The sequence below is a fragment of the Pseudorasbora parva genome, chromosome 20 (genome assembly GCF_024679245.1).
Source record: "Pseudorasbora parva isolate DD20220531a chromosome 20, ASM2467924v1, whole genome shotgun sequence".
NCBI classification, from domain to species: Eukaryota; Metazoa; Chordata; class Actinopteri; order Cypriniformes; family Gobionidae; genus Pseudorasbora; species Pseudorasbora parva.
The window spans coordinates 39,928,024-39,948,189 of NC_090191.1; the positions used below are offsets into that span (position 1 = coordinate 39,928,024).

At 38.2% G+C, this 20,166-nt stretch overlaps 1 protein-coding gene across 5 annotated transcripts in view; it reads right to left on the reverse strand.

The window, feature by feature from the left end:
- slco1c1 (solute carrier organic anion transporter family, member 1C1) overlaps nt 1-20,166 on the reverse strand; it is a 63,562-nt gene that overhangs the window by 4,978 nt on the left and 38,418 nt on the right. For all 5 annotated transcript variants that reach the window (XM_067426956.1, XM_067426954.1, XM_067426953.1 and 2 more), the window contains 8 exons: nt 18,495-18,593; nt 15,834-16,079; nt 11,012-11,176; nt 10,368-10,563; nt 6,500-6,665; nt 5,833-6,002; nt 3,556-3,620; nt 3,321-3,438 (listed from right to left, as the gene is read on the reverse strand). In XM_067426956.1, coding sequence (XP_067283057.1) covers nt 3,321-3,438; nt 3,556-3,620; nt 5,833-6,002; nt 6,500-6,665; nt 10,368-10,563; nt 11,012-11,176; nt 15,834-16,079; nt 18,495-18,593 — 1,225 coding nt within the window. The remainder of the gene's footprint in view (nt 1-3,320; nt 3,439-3,555; nt 3,621-5,832; nt 6,003-6,499; nt 6,666-10,367; nt 10,564-11,011; nt 11,177-15,833; nt 16,080-18,494; nt 18,594-20,166) is intronic.

A 20,166-nucleotide genomic window follows, 5' to 3' on the forward strand; every position in this document is an offset into this window, starting at 1 on the left:
ACACGCACTGCAGACGGAGTATGTGTGAAACGGGCGTAACACTAACACGCTGTCGTAAGGAAAAGTCCAGCAGAACGCGCGTCCGTCGTGTTCAGAGGTTAACCGGCTGAATGAGAATATGCGGCTGCGTGTCAACTCGCTGTCGGTCAGAGAGGAGAGGAGAGGACAGCAGCTGGGATCGATTGTGTAGGCTGAGCAGGCTATCGTATCTTTTCAGATATTTCAGTATCGATATTTTTGACAACACTAGTTGCACTGTGCCGACCCAGGCTTTTAAAAGTGAAATAAATCCACACTTCAGAGCCGCTTACCGGGCTTCCATGAACAAGCGGGCGCGCAAGCACCGGAAATCAGGTGGCCATGGAAACCAAAACTTGCGCGCTTGGAACCGAAGATCGGAACCGAAAATAAATTTTCTAAACGATTCCAATGGAATCGTTATTTTTTAAACGGTTCCAAGTTAGAACCGGTTCTCGATGCCCAACCCTACCTTAAACTGACCCACACCACCACACCTGACCCTAACTTTACCCTTAAACTGACACACACCACCACACCTGTCCCTAACTCTACCCTTAAACTGACCCACACCACCACACCTGACCCTAACTTTACCCTTAAACTGACACACACCACCACACCTGTCCCTAACTCTACCCTTAAACTGACCCACACCACCACACCTGACCCTAACTCTACCCTTAAACTGACCCACACCACCACACCTGTCCCTAACTCCACCCTTAAACTGACCCACACCACCACACCTGTCCCTAACTCTACCCTTAAACTGACCCACACCACCACACCTGACCCTAACTTTACCCTTAAACTGACACACACCACCACACCTGTCCCTAACTCTACCCTTAAACTGACCCACACCACCACACCTGACCCTAACTTTACCCTTAAACTGACACACACCACCACACCTGTCCCTAACTCTACCCTTAAACTGACCCACACCACCACACCTGACCCTAACTCTACCCTTAAACTGACCCACACCACCACACCTGTCCCTAACTCCACCCTTAAACTGACCCACACCACCACACCTGTCCCTAACTCTACCCTTAAACTGACCCACACCACCACACCTGACCCTAACTTTACCCTTAAACTGACACACACCACCACACCTGTCCCTAACTCTACCCTTAAACTGACCCACACCACCACACCTGACCCTAACTTTACCCTTAAACTGACACACACCACCACACCTGTCCCTAACTCTACCCTTAAACTGACCCACACCACCACACCTGACCCTAACTTTACCCTTAAACTGACACACACCACCACACCTGTCCCTAACTCTACCCTTAAACTGACCCACACCACCACACCTGTCCCTAACTCTACCCTTAAACTGACACACACCACCACACCTGTCCCTAACTCTACCCTTAAACTGACCCACACCAGACCCTAACTTTACCCTTAAACTGACCCACACCACCACACCTGACCCTAACTCTACCCTTAAACTGACACACACCACCACACCTGTCCCTAACTTTACCCTTAAACTGACCCACACCACCACACCTGTCCCTAACTTTACCCTTAAACTGACACACACCACCACACCTGTCCCTAACTTTACCCTTAAACTGACACACACCACCACACCTGTCCCTAACTTTACCCTTAAACTGACACACACCACCACACCTGACCCTAACTTTACCCTTAAACTGACCCACACCACCACACCTGACCCTAACTTTACCCTTAAACTGACCCACACCACCACACCTGACCCTAACTTTACCCTTAAACTGACCCACACCACCACACCTGTCTCTAACTTTACCCTTAAACTGACACACACCACCACACCTGTCCCTAACTCTACCCTTAAACTGACCCACACCACCACACCTGACCCTAACTTTACCCTTAAACTGACCCACACCACCACACCTGTCCCTAACTCTACCCTTAAACTGACCCACACCACCACACCTGTCTCTAACTCTACCCTTAAACTGACCCACACCACCACACCTGTCTCTAACTTTACCCTTAAACTGACACACACCACCACACCTGTCTCTAACTCTACCCTTAAACTGACACACACCACCACACCTGTCTCTAACTCTACCCTTAAACTGACCCACACCACCACACCTGACCCTAACTTTACCCTTAAACTGACCCACACCACCACACCTGTCCCTAACTTTACCCTTAAACTGACCCACACCACCACACCTGTCTCTAACTTTACCCTTAAACTGACCCACACCACCACACCTGCCTCTAACTTTACCCTTAAACTGACACACACCACCACACCTGCCTCTAACTTTACCCGTAAACTGACCCACACCACCACACCTGTCCCTAACTCTACCCTTAAACTGACCCACACCACCACACCTGACCCTAACTCTACCCTTAAACTGACCCACACCACCACACCTGACCCTAACTCTACCCTTAAACTGACACACACCACCACACCTGTCTCTAACTCTACCCTTAAACTGACCCACACCACCACACCTGACCCTAACTTTACCCTTAAACTGACCCACACCACCACACCTGTCCCTAACTTTACCCTTAAACTGACCCACACCACCACACCTGACCCTAACTTTACCCTTAAACTGACCCACACCACCACACCTGCCTCTAACTTTACCCTTAAACTGACACACACCACCACACCTGCCTCTAACTTTACCCGTAAACTGACCCACACCACCACACCTGTCCCTAACTCTACCCGTAAACTGACCCACACCACCACACCTGTCCCTAACTCTACCCTTAAACTGACCCACACCACCACACCTGACCCTAACTTTACCCTTAAACTGACCCACACCACCACACCTGTCCCTAACTCTACCCTTAAACTGACCCACACCACCACACCTGTCCCTAACTTTACCCTTAAACTGACCCACACCACCACACCTGACCCTAATTTGACCTATTTACCACCTTAATATCAGCAAAAGTGTTTTGCAATACAATATGAACACAATAAGTACACCATACAAATGTTTGTTAAGTTAAGGTCACTTAATATAGGGTGGGACCATAGTTTAAGCTCTGTTGTTAAATATTATCCTCTAATATTTTAGTAATATACCAAATGTTACTTTCCCTATATAGCATGAATTCATTTTTTTGTCTTCCTTAAGAAAATCAATCTATTGGTGTCAATTCAGCAGATATCATTCTGAGTGAACTGAATTTTTGTATCAGTGCAACTCAAGATACTAGTGGTGCTATTTTTACTTCTAACAACCCTACACTGCACCGCAAGCATAAGTGAATCCAGCCCATACCTGTAGGCAGTCGTGTTGTATATTCGACAGGCTCCTCTTCCACCACATTTCTTGTGACCCCATTTCAGGCAGGTGGTGTCTATGATGGCTCCAAAGTATATAGGAGCTGGAATTCCAGCTGCGGAAGAAAAATAAAAAAAGTATGTTTGCGTCACTCTTGCTTCAAAACAAATCATCATTACCACTGTGACTACAAAATGACGTCAATGTCAACAAACACCAAAGCGTCTCTCACCTAGCGTTCGTGTCGTCAACGTGTGAAAACCCAAAGCTAAGGACTTCAGCTGAGGTCTGATGCATCTGTTGACAAAACAAGAACGGCTAGATTATCTTTTTAGAATAATATGAAACGTTTGACAGACTTATGACACATCGGTGCATTCAGCCATGACCTAATATGTAAATGCTTAGGAATTTAAAAATAACATCAAACAGCATTTGCAAATAATTCTGCTTGCAAAGTGTATATTGCACACAAAAAAAAACATTTTTATGCCATAAATTATATCTGTAAACTTGATATATTATAGATATATATATCAGAGAGAGAGAGAGAGAGAGAGAGATTTTATGAGTGTTATGAATGATTAGGCCAGTAACATTTATTATAACAATTGTTAATAAAAAGGGTTGATTTAGATTTCATATGAACCCTAAAGTTTATGACAGTAATGAAGTGGATGTTGAATTAAAGAGTACAGAATGATTTCTACTGAATTGAGCATTAGACAAATGAAAAATGTAAATTACTTTATCTACAGTAAAAAAATAACATGAAACGGCATTTGCAAATTGTTTAGCATGCATACAATATTGCAAAAAGTTATGATACTAAAAATTATTACTAGTGCTGTCAAATAGATTAATATGTGTACTGTGTGTGTGTATATTATTTATATATATATATATATATATATATACACACATACACATATACATAATAAATGTGTGTGTACTATGTATAATTTTAATGTATTTTGGATTAATCGATTTGACAGCACTAATTACATTAAAAACACTAACCCTTTGAAATAACATGCATTGATGAATCGTGCATAAAGAAAACGAGCATTTATTAATTTAAAAAAAAAATACAACCTAGGTTGTAATGAACTTTTATGACGGTACCATTGCTATCATTCTGAACAGAAGAGAACAGTACTCTTCTACCTCACAACAGCAATATGCAGATTACTTTATCCAAAGTAATCACGTCTTCCCTCAAAAGCTACACACATGCATTTTTATTTCACCAAACAAAGCGGGGACAGTGCTGCCGTTAACCTAATTTAGCCCGAGGGAGGCCGAGCATTCCAGCAGCGTCAGCTGACTGAGCTTTGGGAGAAAGCTGGCAGTCTTTGGTTCGAAAGCTTTTCCTTTTAAGACACTAGTCTGATTACTGAACTTCACAAGTGACCATAAACTTGTCTCAACTGATTTTGCATTCAGTCGAGTGACAGTTGTGACTGGCCTACAGCCCTCGACTAAGACGTGGAATAATGAGGGGCAGAGAAAATAAAAGAAAGAAAAAAAATGCATTAGCAGCACTGGCACATGGAGTCAGTTTTCATCTGTAATCTGCTCGAACTAAGGAAAACAAACACATGACTGGATGACCTTTCTGTTTTTAGTATGTACATGATCATTCAGCAAATGTTTACTTTCACAAGACTTCATGGGCCCTATCGTACACCCGGTGCGATGCGGTGACAGGCACAACACAAGTGTTTTTGCTGATGCAGTTATCATTTTTACGTCCAGCTACACGTTGTTTAAATAGCAAAGAGACGCAAGCGCAAGATTTTGTCTGCCAAATTAAGAATGTAAAAGTGTCATATTCAAATAAAATCATTAAAAGGCTATACATGAGACCTGGGGTGTTAACTTTAACTAACATTTTCTAAACTAGCATTTTCTTTACGAAAGTTGCCAGCCACCGGCAGCATTCTTATCATTTTCACAAAAAAATTGGCCCCAGAATATTTTTTGTATGAATATCTGAACACGCAATATATCAAAAGAAAGAGCAGACCCTCTGCCTTAAAGCAAAAACCTGCTAACTTATTGCATTTTTTTTTAATCAACACTTTGGGTAAGTTTTGTAAAAAAAAAAAAAAAAAAGACTACGTCTGGATGGGGTTCAGAATGATGATCAAAATGGGGTAGATTGAGTCCATCAACATACCCAATGCCTCACAGTTCTGTAGCTCATCCTGGGTCGACATTTCATTCAGTAACATTAGACCGTTTTGATTCATATGCCGCATTTTACATATGATATTGCTTGTTTCTGCATCTTTTTCACCTGTGTTTTAATCAGGAGAGTCAGTATTCTCTCAGGTAATGCATAATAACGCCTCCTTGCATATAACTATGAAAATACAGGGAGTCAGAAATTTCCATCAATAGTGGGAAAAGACTAAATATGGAGTTAATTTCCATTATTCCACATCTGAAGTGAGCTGTAACTCTTGAGCAGTTCTTGATCAATAAATCCCGGTCAGATAATTACCTGATGAGCAGCATGTATCCTGGCGTTCCGCCCAGCGAGATGATAAAGGAAGTGATGACAGACAGAGCCAGGAAGTAGGGGAAGACTCGATGGCAACTCTCCCTGTTGTTGCATTGGCCCACGCTGGCCGTTTGATTCCCAACTGTTACACAACTGCACTGCTCAAACACCTGAAACACACAAAAATAAATGAAATGTTTATATTATATACTTACTATTGAGACTTTTCTACATCATCTAAAAATATAGCAGAAGAATAAATGCTTCACTCATGCTCTAGTTTAGTCTAAAAGGACAAAAGACATTGCATATAACAGATGCTTGAGATATGACATGGACACACAGGATGGGAGGCAAAACCTGAGGATTAAAGTCATGGAGAATCCCAGCCTCAATGAAACTTCACAATACTCGTGAAAAACCGACCAGGTTTGCACTCTCAAAAGAGAGAGACGGGGAAGGAAGTTTCAGAGAAGTTTCGAAAATTCAATATAGCCTTTGAGCTGAAGACAAACAGGTTGTGCACACCCTTCAGAGAGCGCTGGGAAAACCAGAGTTCAAGGCGCATGGAACAGAACGCATTGTCGCTGGCATTCTTTGAAGAGATGGGACAACAAACACGCACTATTGTTCCAAATCACGCTCTCGGTTCAGAGGCCGCGTTTACCGTGTCCATTCCAGAGCCGCGGGACGTCCGGCATCCAGCCAGGCAGGGGGAGATGTAGGTGAGCCCGTTCTCGCCGCACACAGGGTCCCAGTTTTTTTCAGGACACCGACAGCCTGCATTGCAGGACGCTAATAGAGAACTGTCCACTTTGTAAAGACTTTCCGTCCTGCATTCAAAGAACAAGAAGCATTTTATTATTAGTTCTTATTTTGCAAATTATGCACACAATTTACAATGTCAAAATGTTTTTCTTCATGTGTTTGAAAGAAATGCTGTTGTTGTTGAGACTTATTAATAAAGCACATTTAAGCCCAATATGGATTGATCTAAAGTTCTGTACAGAGTACAAAGCAGAACAACACAAAAATAATTACAAGTGTCCAAACCATTTTGTAATGAGGAGACCATTACAAAGCTTGGGCCCAGCCACCGAAAAGGCCTGATCACCCTTTGATTTATACGGACACAGAGGAACAGTTATGAGCAAGTGAGTAAAATAACTAAGTGTCCTAGCAGGGCAGTATGGCTCAATAAGATCACTTCTATACCTTGGTGCATGGCCAGACAACGCCTTATCTACAAACAAGGATTTTATAGATCAACTCTAAATTTAATAGGAAGCCAGTGAATAGATGCTAAAAATAGGGGAGATGTGGTCCCTCTTTTTAGACCCATTCAGCGGTCTAGCCAATGCATGCAATTGTAACAATGAAGACTGAGGGAGGCCAGAATAAAGAGAACTGCAATAATCTAATAGTGATGTTATAAGAGCATGAATCACTGCTTCCAAATCTTTGCTTGAAAGGAGATGCTTCAATGTTGCAATAGCTCTTAAATGGAAAAACCTTCCTCTAATAACAGCACTAATTTGTTTATCAAAAAATAGCTAAAGATCACTCCTGTTTGTGTACATTTGTTGAAAGAGGAGGGGAAGAATTTGCAGGACAACCTAGGATTAAAACCTCTGTTTTATCCTCATTTAGCTGCAAAAAATGATTACATTTTTTTTACAAAAAATGATTAAAAAATGTTTAGCTGCAAAAAATGATTTGCCATCCACCTCTTGACCTCACATTTCAATAACACCGCTTATGAACCGGTAGTGTCCAGCTTTAGGTAGTTAAAACTGGGAATCGTCTGCCTGATATGAAATGTATTTCTAAAAAATTAGGCATATAAAGAGAAAACAATAAAGGTCCCAAAATAAATCAATGGGGCACACCAGTCAAAACAAGTGTAGTTGTTTAGGAAAAGTTCCCTAAATTTACAGAAAAAATCCAATTTGTGAGGTACGAAGAAAACTATTGTAATACAGTGCCTTTGAGGGCTACCATCCATTCTAGTCATTCAAGAAGAATGTTATGGTCAATGGTATCAAATGCTGCACTCAGGTCCGAAAAAACGAAGAAGCACTACACAAGAGTCTGAATCCAGAGCAAGCAATATATCATTTATAACTCTCAACAGAGCTGACTCAGTGCTATGTAATGATCTAAATCCAGATTGGAACAAGTCCAAAATATTAAAAGCTCATATATATAGAAGCTTGTTTTCACCACAAAATAAAGCAATTTAAAAAGATAATTGCAAATTTTTAATCTTACAGTTCTGACTGTTTTGTCTCTCAGAATTGCAAATTATAAATTCGCAAAAAGTATAAACAAACAAACAAAAAGTCTAACTTTTTTCTGAAAATTGAGATTTATCAAAAAATCACAATTGTGACTTCTAAAGTCAAGTTTTGAGGGGAAAAAGATTATATATCATGACTTAATATCATGCAATAATGAGAAAAAAAAGTTTTAAAAAAGGGAGATATAAACTCACAACTACAAGAAAAAAAGTAATTGTAAGATACAGTCTTAATAACCTTTTTCATTTTTGATTCTGTGGCGGAATAAAAGCTCCTGTACTCTTATGCTGACCATGGCTTTGATCAAAAATACAGTAAAGTTAGAGGAAACATGTTATTCCTGGAATGGCAAAGCAGAATTTTTAGCCAAAACTGATTTCAACATTGATAATAATAAAAAATGTTTCTTGAGCAGCAAATCAGCCTATTATATGAGTTTTGGAAAGATTATGTGACACTAAAGACTGGAGTAATGATGCAGAAAATTCAGCTTTGATCACAGGAATAAATTACATTTTACTATATATTTAAATAGAAAATGGGCATTTTAAATGTTAAACTATTTAATGCATAATCAAATAAATGCAGCCTTGGTGAGCAAAAGAGATGTATTTAAAAAAACTAAAAAAATCTTTATAATCTTCAAATGTGTCATACTGGTCAGCAGGGGCGTTTCTAGGATTTTCATTTTAGGGGGGCTCAGCCCCCAGTGAGGGTAGGCCTGTAGAAAAAAATGGTAACACTATTTAGTTTTGGGTCCAAATTGCGCTATTAACTAATAGCTTACAAACTTGCATACCCAGAAGATATTGGCTGTTTATCATTACTTATGAAGCAAATATTAACACCTTACTGCATGGCCATACTGTACATGCATTAATCATACCCAATAATGTAGGCAGGTTTATAGATCCCAGATGTTAGGGTGGTTTGGGGGCATGCTCCCCCGAGAAAATTTTGATTTCTATGATCTACATATCTGCATTTTAAGATGTTCTGAAGGCCAAAAAATTAGATAACAATAGCTTGAAAACCATGTCACTGGGCAGTGGATTATGTGTCTTATTTCCACATCTCTCTTTTTCTGTTTTTATCTTGCCCTGTCTCTTCATAACGCTGAGCTTTGACTGATATTTTGTTCCGTTTTTGTCAGTAAATAAAGTAAACATACGGTTTACATATTAACATACTGATATTTATATGTTTCATGAACAATTTTCTTAGACACGTTAATTTACTGTTTATTAAAGTTTTAAGTTTATTAAATTCACAATATGAACACATTCATTACTAATGCCCAATACAGGCTGAAAAAGCTGAGTTTTTTTATTTACTGAATGTTACAAATAGAATTATATTAATTTACAATATATACACATTCATTATATGCCTAATCTGATGAAAATGGCTTTGTTAATATTTCTTGTTCGTTAAGGCCTACATTGAATCACATAGGCATATTTCCAGTTAAAAATGGCGAAATTAGACAAAAGTTTATTTTTTCTTTTGTTTAATATTTCTGACTTAACATGTCAAACATGAATGTTTAGTTTATCTGCTTGCATTTATCTTACTTGACGTCGTCGAGTTGCGCTGCTAAAATTTGCGCTCAGCCTCAGCAGTTTCTGTGTGACCATAAAGCCCACCTATACTCTGATTTGATTGGTTTTATTAAATATTTTGACATTGACGAGGTGACAGATCAATGTTGCTCAGATTTACACACACACACCTCTGCTTCTGACGTGCACGGTGCAATGCGCTCTGCTCAGAGCCGCTGCGGATTGGAGAGACAGACTAAAAAACGGGACGAAGCCGAAGCCTCCCGCCAGTTTCATATGTTTTAAAGGTTAATCACATATTTTTTAGGGGGGCTGAGGCATACGTTTAGGTGGGCTGAAGCCCCCCTAAAAAGGGCCTAGCGACGCCCATGCTGGTCAGTAAATAGATTAACATTGTTCTGTACTTTTATTAATTGTTTTGACTTTTTCCCTTCCACCAGGCGTAAAAACGATGGGAAAAAACAACAATTTAAGTCATTAAATGTTTTTCCCCTTTAAGACTGATCATATAACTTGTTTCAATCATTTACAAGAAAACAGACTGAAGTAATTCGACTGATTAACCCCTCGACTAACTGCTAGTTGGTTAGACTAGTACACAGTCTTAACATAATGCTTTTGTGCAGCTGGCCCCAGATCTGAACCCGAGTACAAACCGCAAGCTTCATCCTACCCATTGTATGACCTGGTGATGCCGGCCACGTTGGCATTCTCACATCCCATGGCGAAGAAGAAAAGAGACAGGAAATAGCCCAGGAGAGACGTTCCCAGTGCAAACTTGGCTGCACCCATGATGCTCAGCTTGAACTTCTTCATGATCACACCCCCCAAGAACATTCCCAGGGCTACAGCTGGGATGTTGATAGCTCCTGAAAAAACAGACGGCATCAGGAAAACCTGGATCAAAGGACCAGTGTCAGATTTGAAACAAAGGCAAAGCCGCACAAGTCGGCTCTTCTCAAACACAGTTTTCAGGAATACAGAACAGGCCTATTTATTTTTCCTCCCATCTTTCTAAACGCTAATGCCGTTTCCTGAAATGCACAACAGTCTCCAGTGTCTGCATACGTCGTGTGCTGATATTATTTTTGGATTTCGTTCTCTTTCATATGCAGTAATGGTCCATGTCATACTGTGATTTAACCATGCTATACAAACCTCTAGATTTGATATCAGAACCAAAGACTAATATTTAACACACATTAATAAAATCCCCCCGAATCCAATCAAAACATAACATAACATTAAACTCTAAGGTCACAGCTGCACAACTGTAATCCATCTGTGCACAAATGCCTTTAGAGGAAGACGACGTACCCATTAAGAAGTTTGCTTTGGACGCCGACTGCCCGTAATGCTGCTCGATGTATTTCGGTTTGTATGTCACCATGCCGATCAAAGAGTTGAACTGGATGACTGTGACGCAGAGATACAAAAAGTAGACCGGGTTCCCCAAGAGGGATCTCAGTGTTGGCAAAAAGTCTGAAAAACATTCATATCAAATGTTTAAGAATGATGCTAGACACAGACAAACAGTTAAAAATACCAGCGCATTTACTTGAGATGAACGAATGTGATCGCAATAGATACAAAACCGCAAACAAATGATGCACAAACATTTATCAAAATGTATTTCATTTTGCAAATAACTTTTAGTTGATGCATGAAGTCAGTTTTCCTTTACATCAACACTTGATCACCTGATGTACATGTGACAACCAGAAAGGGCCTAAATACCAGAATCCCTTTGTGGGTCGCTTCACTGCCATTCATAAATCCTCTCTCACGGCCTCATGGGACGGTAAACTGTCCGTCATATGCACACTTCAGTATCCCTCTGGAAGTAGTATGCCTTTTCACCTACTCTTTTATGAGTACAGGGTATCTGCAGGTTTTACCAAGTCAAATTTAAGACTTTTTAAGACCTTTTTAAGACCATTATGAATAAAATTTAAGACCTATATTGCGCAATAAAAAAACATGCATAAGAAATCCAGAATCACTCAATTACTTAAACTTATATTATTTAATTTATTTTAAATTGAACAAAGTATTAGTGAACTTATTATTCATAGCTCAATCCCACCAGGATTAGCATATATATATATTAGGGCTGGGCAAAAAAAAATCGATTTTTCGATTAATCGGTTTTTAAAATCTGGTCGATTCAGAATCAATTCTCAAATGCCATGAATCGATTTTTTAAAATATTTATTTCCGCTAACATTGAACATAAGCTTAACGTAAATCTAATTACTAGTCTTCTCCACTAGATGTCAGCCATTTGCCTTGTGTGATCTTACAAAGGAGCAAGAGGCGCACATCATTTATCCATTCAGTGTTTAAATGGCAGCATCCGGTACGTTGTTGCCTTTTATAAAGCTGAGGTGAAATGCTGTAGTAATACTAAAAATCTGCGGAACCATTTTATGTGACAACACTCACACAGCCGAGTACACACACACACACACACACACACACACACAGCCAATCACACAACCGCTAAAAATAATTACATACACGCGAATGCTTGCCTTGCATTAGGATCAAGCTTGAGCAGTCACTTAAGCACGTACGTTAGCCATTATAGACATATTCAAATTATAGTCCATATACAGCGCAGGATCAATAATTCAAACCCTATTAGCTTATATTATAAACAGATTTCCTCTAATAATAGTTAGTCCACAGTCAGCTTAAGTCAGTTAAGGTATTGTTGTCCATTACCACGACAACTACTCACCCATAGACTAAAAAAATAATGAACGCATTTCTCATGTATGAAAAGTAAATTTGCACACATGAGCAGCAAAATTGCAAGAAAAGCTTGTTGTGTTCTGAAAATTGCTATAAAAAAAACATCCAATATCCTAGCTTTTTATGTTTTAGAATAAATGTATCAAAACATCCATAAAATACTTCTCAGATAATTTTTTTAAATTAAGTTGCATCAAAATTGTATTTAACAATTGTATGGATTTGAAATATAGAGATGTGTTCTGTTTTAATGTACTCAGGTGTACCTAAAATAAAAAGTTTAACATATATGATTATGGCTCTTCATTTCTTTTTAATTACACATTTATGTTCACTGTTCTTTTTTATAAATACCTATAGTATTTATTAAATCTATATTCATTTGAGTTGAATCAAAAATCGAATTGAGAATTGAAATTGAATCGATTTGAGGACTTGTGAATCAAAATCGAATCGAATCTGAACATCTGAATCGATACCCAGCCCTAATATATATATATTATTTTTTTGTGGTGGTCACTTTCATACATTTTTATTTTTTCATAATTAGGATGCAACATTAACCATATTATTATGTTAGATGCACAATGATCACACATGGCAATAAAACTAACAAAATGCATGAATCTTGTTTGGTAGGCATATTACAAAAACAAAAAAGGCTGTTCCAGTAGTGCACTATCTATCTTTAATAACACGATCGCTTGGGGTGGGAAATATGACCAACATCTTAAAAGTAAACCAGAGCAATAAGCAATTGCTTAATATAAGTAAAACGTTGTAATTACGTAATCAAGTAATCGGTCAGTAATAAAATATATACTTATAAACAAATGACAATAGGAAAAATAAATACAACATAAAGATGCATACAAAGAGGAACACTCCATTGTTTTTAGAAATAGGGCTTATTCAACTTCTTTTGGATAAACCCCATTTAGATATTTTGGCAAATGCATTTGTCTCAGTGCATGCATTGTTTTAGTTTGGCAGGGTCGCCGCTAGCTTAGCTTAAAATGCATTTCCCCACATATCTAAATGTAGCAAAGTAGAATAAGCCCGATTTCTAAAAAAGTTGGAGTGTTCCTTTAAGTGTAAGTGCTGTTTTCCCCGTTTGTGTTGTTGTTAAGCTATATTAGTTTGCTTTCACTTTGAGAGCTTAATGCCCATATCCAGTACTTACTGACAGTTCCCAAACGTTTTAACTCAAATCAGGATATAGACATATGCATAATGTGTATATTTGATCGTTCAAGAGTAACGTTAGGCTAATGAGCCTAAAAATAACACATTCAATACACTCGCGCGAGCGCTGACGGGCACCAAACACATAACGTTACAGTCTGACATCGGAGTTCGGCGTTTACATCACTGTTATTAACTCTATTTAGTGCAATCGGGTATATTATACTTTTATGTTGTCATTATGCAAGATGGTGAGAAAGATTCGCCTTCGCGTTCATGATCGCGGAACTGCAAGAACCGATTCAGCTGAAGAATAAAATCTGTTTTATGCGTCTGTGGGGTACGATCAGAAAGAGGCTCGTGCCAATAACACGAAAGCTGATTGGCTGCAATTTAAGTGGCATGCTTGCCTAATTTGTAGTTGTAATAGAGCGAACAATAGTTGGTCTAGCGAAAGAAAGAACTACAAACACCACGGAACAAACACACACACATACACACACACACACACGTGCTCGCGTGCTGCGGGAGGCGAGAGCGTTTCAATGAGGTAGCGTTACATGGACGTAGGAAAATTAAGACTATTTAAGACCTAGAACGCAATGCTTCCGCGAATTTAAGACTTTTTAAGGCCTTATATTTTGATTCTGAAATTTAATACTTTTTAAGACTTTTTAAGACTCCGCGGGGACCCTGGAGTACTGTAAATTCACACATGCACATACTGTTTTTTTTTGCCCTAATATATAGTAAGTATGGGATTTCGGATGCATCCCAAGTCCTTGCTACCTGAATGGGGAAATCCTTAAAGGGTTGATATGATGGTTTTTAATGTTTTCCTTTAGTCTGTAATGTATCTGTTTGTGAGTGTATATATTGGAGTGTATAATCTCCAAAGTTACAAAGCTCAGTCTCCCACAAAGCTATTTATTCCAACTAACAGAGAGGGAACACTGATCCAGACCGGCCTAAAACCCCTCAAAACAAATCTAAATATTACTTCCACAAAAGTCCTGATCAAAGTGTGAAACATTAGCATAATGCCCACCCAAAGGGTTACCCACAGAAAGGTTTCAGTGAATTAAAGTATTGCTGACATGTAGCGGAGATGCTGTTGAAAATATATTGTTTACAAATGCTTTAGAAGCCTTGGAAGCTGAAGCTCGCAATTGTGTTAAGGGACGTTACATTTCTTGACGCTTCAGGTGTTTGGCCAATCACATCGTTGGTCAATAAGAGCACTGGGCTTTTCAGAAGGAGGGGCTTTGTAGAAATCAGCATGTTTCAGACAGACTGGGAAAAGACGAGCTGCAATAATGTACAATTTGTGAAAAATAATGTTTTTTGGACATTCAAGTATGTTAATCTATTATATTACACCCAAAAGACAAAATATGAACTTCTACACTCTTAAAACAGCATCATATGACCCTTTAAAAATGGTTTGATATTAAAATAATACATCAAATCAGCAACAAAATCTGACCTGAACTCGTTCTGTTGTTTCACATGCTCAATTATTGTTAAAAAAATCTCAGGATACAGACTGTTTTCATGGAAACCGGAGATTTTAATGACAGCTGCGGTGATGCAATGACTTTACCAAATGCTGATTGGTTCTTTTATTTAGAAGGCAGGACTTATTCTGCCATATTTTATGTTGCACTCTCTCCAAATCATAGTATTTTGGTGTATCTTAAGTCCTTATAAATCATTTTCAGTTTTGTTCAGAATAGCACGCTAGCATTTCTCCACTATATAGATAAAGCAGAACTCGTATATAGAGCAGAATTGTATTACACATGAATCTACATTTTCAACAGTGTATCCATTGTTTTGTCATGCACCGCAAAATAGTATTGTTTTGTTTTTCATTAAAAAAAAAAGCATTCTTAAATGTACTTTTACTACATTTACGTAAGCAGCAAAATGACATAAGATACAAAAGACTTTATAATTAAAACAACAAATATCTGCCAGTTGGGTCAGAAAAATAAAACTTGTTTTCCTTTGAATTAAGTCTATTATTCTGACCCAATTGGATACATGTTTTCTTTTCAATTTAACTAGAATTTTGTCTTTAAGAAAATGTACATCTGTGTCTTGTTTTTTTATTTATCACATGGACTTTAATTTCCAAACATGTTAGGGATCTGATATTTTAGACAGACATACTAGTTGGTTGTAGGTGGTTTACCTTTGGCCATTTCTAGGAAGTTTGCTGGCTCGTCTGCCTGGTACTTGTGCTCTAGGAGGGGCGAGTCTTTGATAAAGCTGGTCCGCTCTGGAGAATACTTGGCAAGCCGTCTCTCTGGCAGTGGCAAAGACTTGGGCAAGAACCAAAACGGCACTGCTGAGAGCAGGGTGATGAATCCTGCAATAAGGTATCCTAGCCACCAGGCGCCTACCCAACGTGCATCTCCTGGGGTGATGCTAATGCTGTCTGTGAGAAGACGCACACACACACACATGCATATGTCAACACAGAGAATACAGACGCTACAAGGCTCACTGCAGCTTGTCACATGTTCAGAATATTTGGGCCAGGCAGACGCAGACTGTGATCCACAGACAGTCTTAGATGTCTCGCTCTCTCTCCATGCTCTCATCTCGTCGTGTACGCTCAGACAGCCTCCATGTTGTGCTTAAGCTGTGCCAGTAGATAGAAAATGTGTGCATGACATATAAACAATGTGCATCGATGAAAAGGAATAGCTCAAACAGTTTGTCGTCACATTTAAACCTGCATTACTTTATATATTGAAAACACAAAATCAGATGTCAAGTAGAATGAGACAAGAAAGCAGCATAAAAGCCCAATCAAAGGAGTCTATACGACTGTCACCGCATCATTAAAATGCACAGTGCTTATTTTTTTTAAGGAATATAGCAGTTTTTATTATAAATTATGTAATTTTTAACAATTTATATTCGCTTGTAATCTTTAATCAGAATAACCACCCCTTCCTCTTTTCTCTGATGATGAGGACGGGGCAACCTGTCACTCACATGAGATCAGCCAATAGCAAACCATAACCATCCAATCAATTCTCCACAGACAAAATCAAGCCCCGCCCTACATTTGTTTCACTCGGATATACATCCCCATAGGGAAGGAAAGTTTATTGCAACTTCCGTTTCATGCTGACTTTAAATATCGTGATTAGGTGGCAGAATAGCAAACTTTGTTTTTCTCAATTGTCAGAATATATAAACTCTAAAATCAGATTTTCTGCAAAATATTGGGTTTTTGGTGAAATGGCTGAAAGGTCTGTGGTGAAGCTCAAGACACTTTCAGATTTTATTCTATGACATAACATAAAACTATTACCCCACTCATAAGTTTTAAAGCTGTTATGTGTCTTGAAAAAGGCAGTTGCTAACAGCTAATGGACTACAGAGACAGTCGAGGAGATTAAACGTCATCACGCCGAACAGGTAAACTCTGTCCGCTTCTACTACCTCACTATCCTCATAACTGTGCTCTTATAAACTACTCTAACTCAAACGTTCTGGGACAACGTTTTGAGATGAACTGGAAGAGTTGTGGGACGCTTGGTGATGGACTCATGGCTGAAGTCGAACGACCATGGTGTAGTTTGTTTATAGCCTAGCGTTAGCTATTTACTTCTGGCGACTGCATTTAGGCTTCAAAATTTATAAAAGTTGTGGTCATCTGTGAAAATGATCTTGATGGACAAAACATGTAAGTATCATACAATTTTGTTGATGAAAGATCTTTTTTTGTGGATGCGATAATCCAAAAGCCTATGGGAAAAATCCTATTGGGCTTTTCTTGTGGGAACCGTTGCGATGCGAAATGCAAAGTGACGTCAAACCTGCACCACTCAATACAGTCAGATACAAAACTGTTATCTCATCAAATAATTGCAGCCTTGGTAAGCATACGAGACTGTCAACATAAAAAAATCTAAACTTTTAGATGTAATTTATATACTACACAGATAGACTAGATATTTATCTGTAATCATTAGTATCTGTAAATATGCAATGGTTTATGTGTATAATACAAAGGTTGTCATCTGTGCTCTGTTTTATTGTCTCATTAAATAAAATTAAAGGCAAAACAATGTGATATAGTTTTTATTGGCTGAAGATTTACTTTTTAGATTTACCATTATCCCTTAATATTTGATCATCTTATGGCGTAACTTTCCTGCCAAATGTCTCGACTTTAGGGTGTAACGGGCCGCTAAATTATCTCGAAAGAAAAGGCCAGCAAGCATTATTTCACATACATGCATAAACGTTGCCAATGTCAAAAAAACAAAACAAATTCTACCATTCAAACTACACACACAAATCTAATCTTACTACATGCTTCAGCTTATGTCCCTTTTAACCTCTCAGTCTCATTGCATGATGCATCTCATCTAAAACAGCTGTTTGTTAAATCAGAGCTTAACATTTATGATCCTTTACATCGTCCCCAGTCAAATAAAGTGCGCGTTCCAATGCCAAAAACACACTCAGATCCAACACAAACAGCCTCCACTGCTTTCAAACAAGAAACAACAAAGTTTCTTATTTCCTCCTGCTTTTGTTAGAAATATAAACAAAATAAGAATAATATGAATGAGCTGGATTTCCTCCAGATCTGAGGAGAGAAAGTCACAATGAATTGCACCTTTTAGTAGTTCACTAGTTTAGTCAGATGAGCCAAAATCCATGGACCTACACAGAATAAATGCATTTTTTTCTCTCTCACTCTCACTGTTCAAGACAACCTTGTAGATACATGCCTAGAGACGTTCATGCCATTCAAGTCATCTAGTGCAGATGCAACCGAACCCAGTGACTCCTTCAGGAAACAACAGCACAGTTTCACTTCACTCACCCATGTTGACAAATCCAATGTCCACGTATATCTTGGCACAGACGGACCCCAGCAGGTAGCCGAACACCGGACCGATGACCGAAATCGTCTGGACACATCCTGATGCAGATTGTACATGAATCGATTAGTTGTGGATCTAGTCTAGACTGTTTCCCAAGAAAGATAACGCTCTCTAGGAAAAAAATAAATACTAGGAAACCGTTAAAGGGCAAAACAGTGTGATTTTCACAGTACACAGTTTCAAAGCAGCTTTACAGAAATGATGACGTTAATGTTTATAACATCTTCATGCCTTCACAACCGGACAATAATATAGATTTTGTGGCAATACAAGCAATCAAGATTAGCTATATAGTGCATATGGCCTTATGCTTGTATACTGCATGTATGCGGATAAAGCTGAGCATACTTATTTTTATCATGTCTACTCTCTGAAGATTTTTATCATGGTAATGGATATGACAATGTTAATGTATTTAGTCTTGGTGGAATAGATCTGCAGGGCTGATGATAAATGCCGCTGTTGTCAATTATTGCTGCTGCTGGATGGGAATCATTTGATTTTATTGATTCAGATTCTGCTTATCTGCATTACTCGCATTTTGATTCCAATAAGCTAATAAAAAACAAACATAGGTGATATTTACATTTATTCTAAGACATTTCATTGTGGCTGAATACCATGAACAAAAATCAACAGAATAAAGAATATTAGCCTTAGCCTAAGGTTTAGAATAGCAAAAACAACTAGTCTAATATTATTTTCAAGCATTATTAAAGACAATTAAACTTTTTCACACAATTAACAAAGATGCAATTGAAATAAACAGTTTTAAGATATTCTTAACTGTAATCAAATGTAAAATAGCACTGCACTTTATTAATAAAATATACATTAAAAATATAGTAACAAAAGTTATTCATTCAAGAACAGCGAGTGAATTTTCTCTGTCTTTTGTAGTTGTTTAGTTAATGTTATTAGAATGTTAACAGGAATGTTAGGCTGCTGTCACTTTAAGAGCTGCACGGATCCAATAAACTGTTACACATGCGTTTTCTTAAGACTAGTGGTGTAACAATATATCACGATACAAAAACGCAACAATATGTGTATTTATATGTGTATATCTGTATTGTTTATAGTTCACCCAAAATAGAAATGACAGAGCATTCACAGAGTTAAACTACACCACTATAAATATTATACTATATTTGTGGGTCCTGATAAATGCCAAATGTATTTTCTTACCAGTAAAATGTGGCCTGAATAATTTTAAATATATCTAGTTAGTGACAGAGTGCAAGCATATTTGTCTTAAATTATTTTGTATTTTTAGCTTCAGAATCATGAATATTTTTATTCTGGTGTCTCCATTGTCCTATGCATTGGGTTACCAGCACCAAATACAAGTTAATTTTCACCCCCAATGTAATACTAAATTTAGCATTTTAATCAATAGTATATTTTTGGGAAACTTTTACTATGGCTTGTAGTATCACAATAATATCGTATCGTGAGTTCAGTATCATGATATGTATCTAATCCTGAGATGAGGGTAACGATACACATCTACTTAAGACACAACCGACTGTGTATGAGGATATTTTGACCATTTTAGTGTTTATTTATCAATTAAAGTGCAAAAAGACACAGAAGATGGCTTAGTTCAGT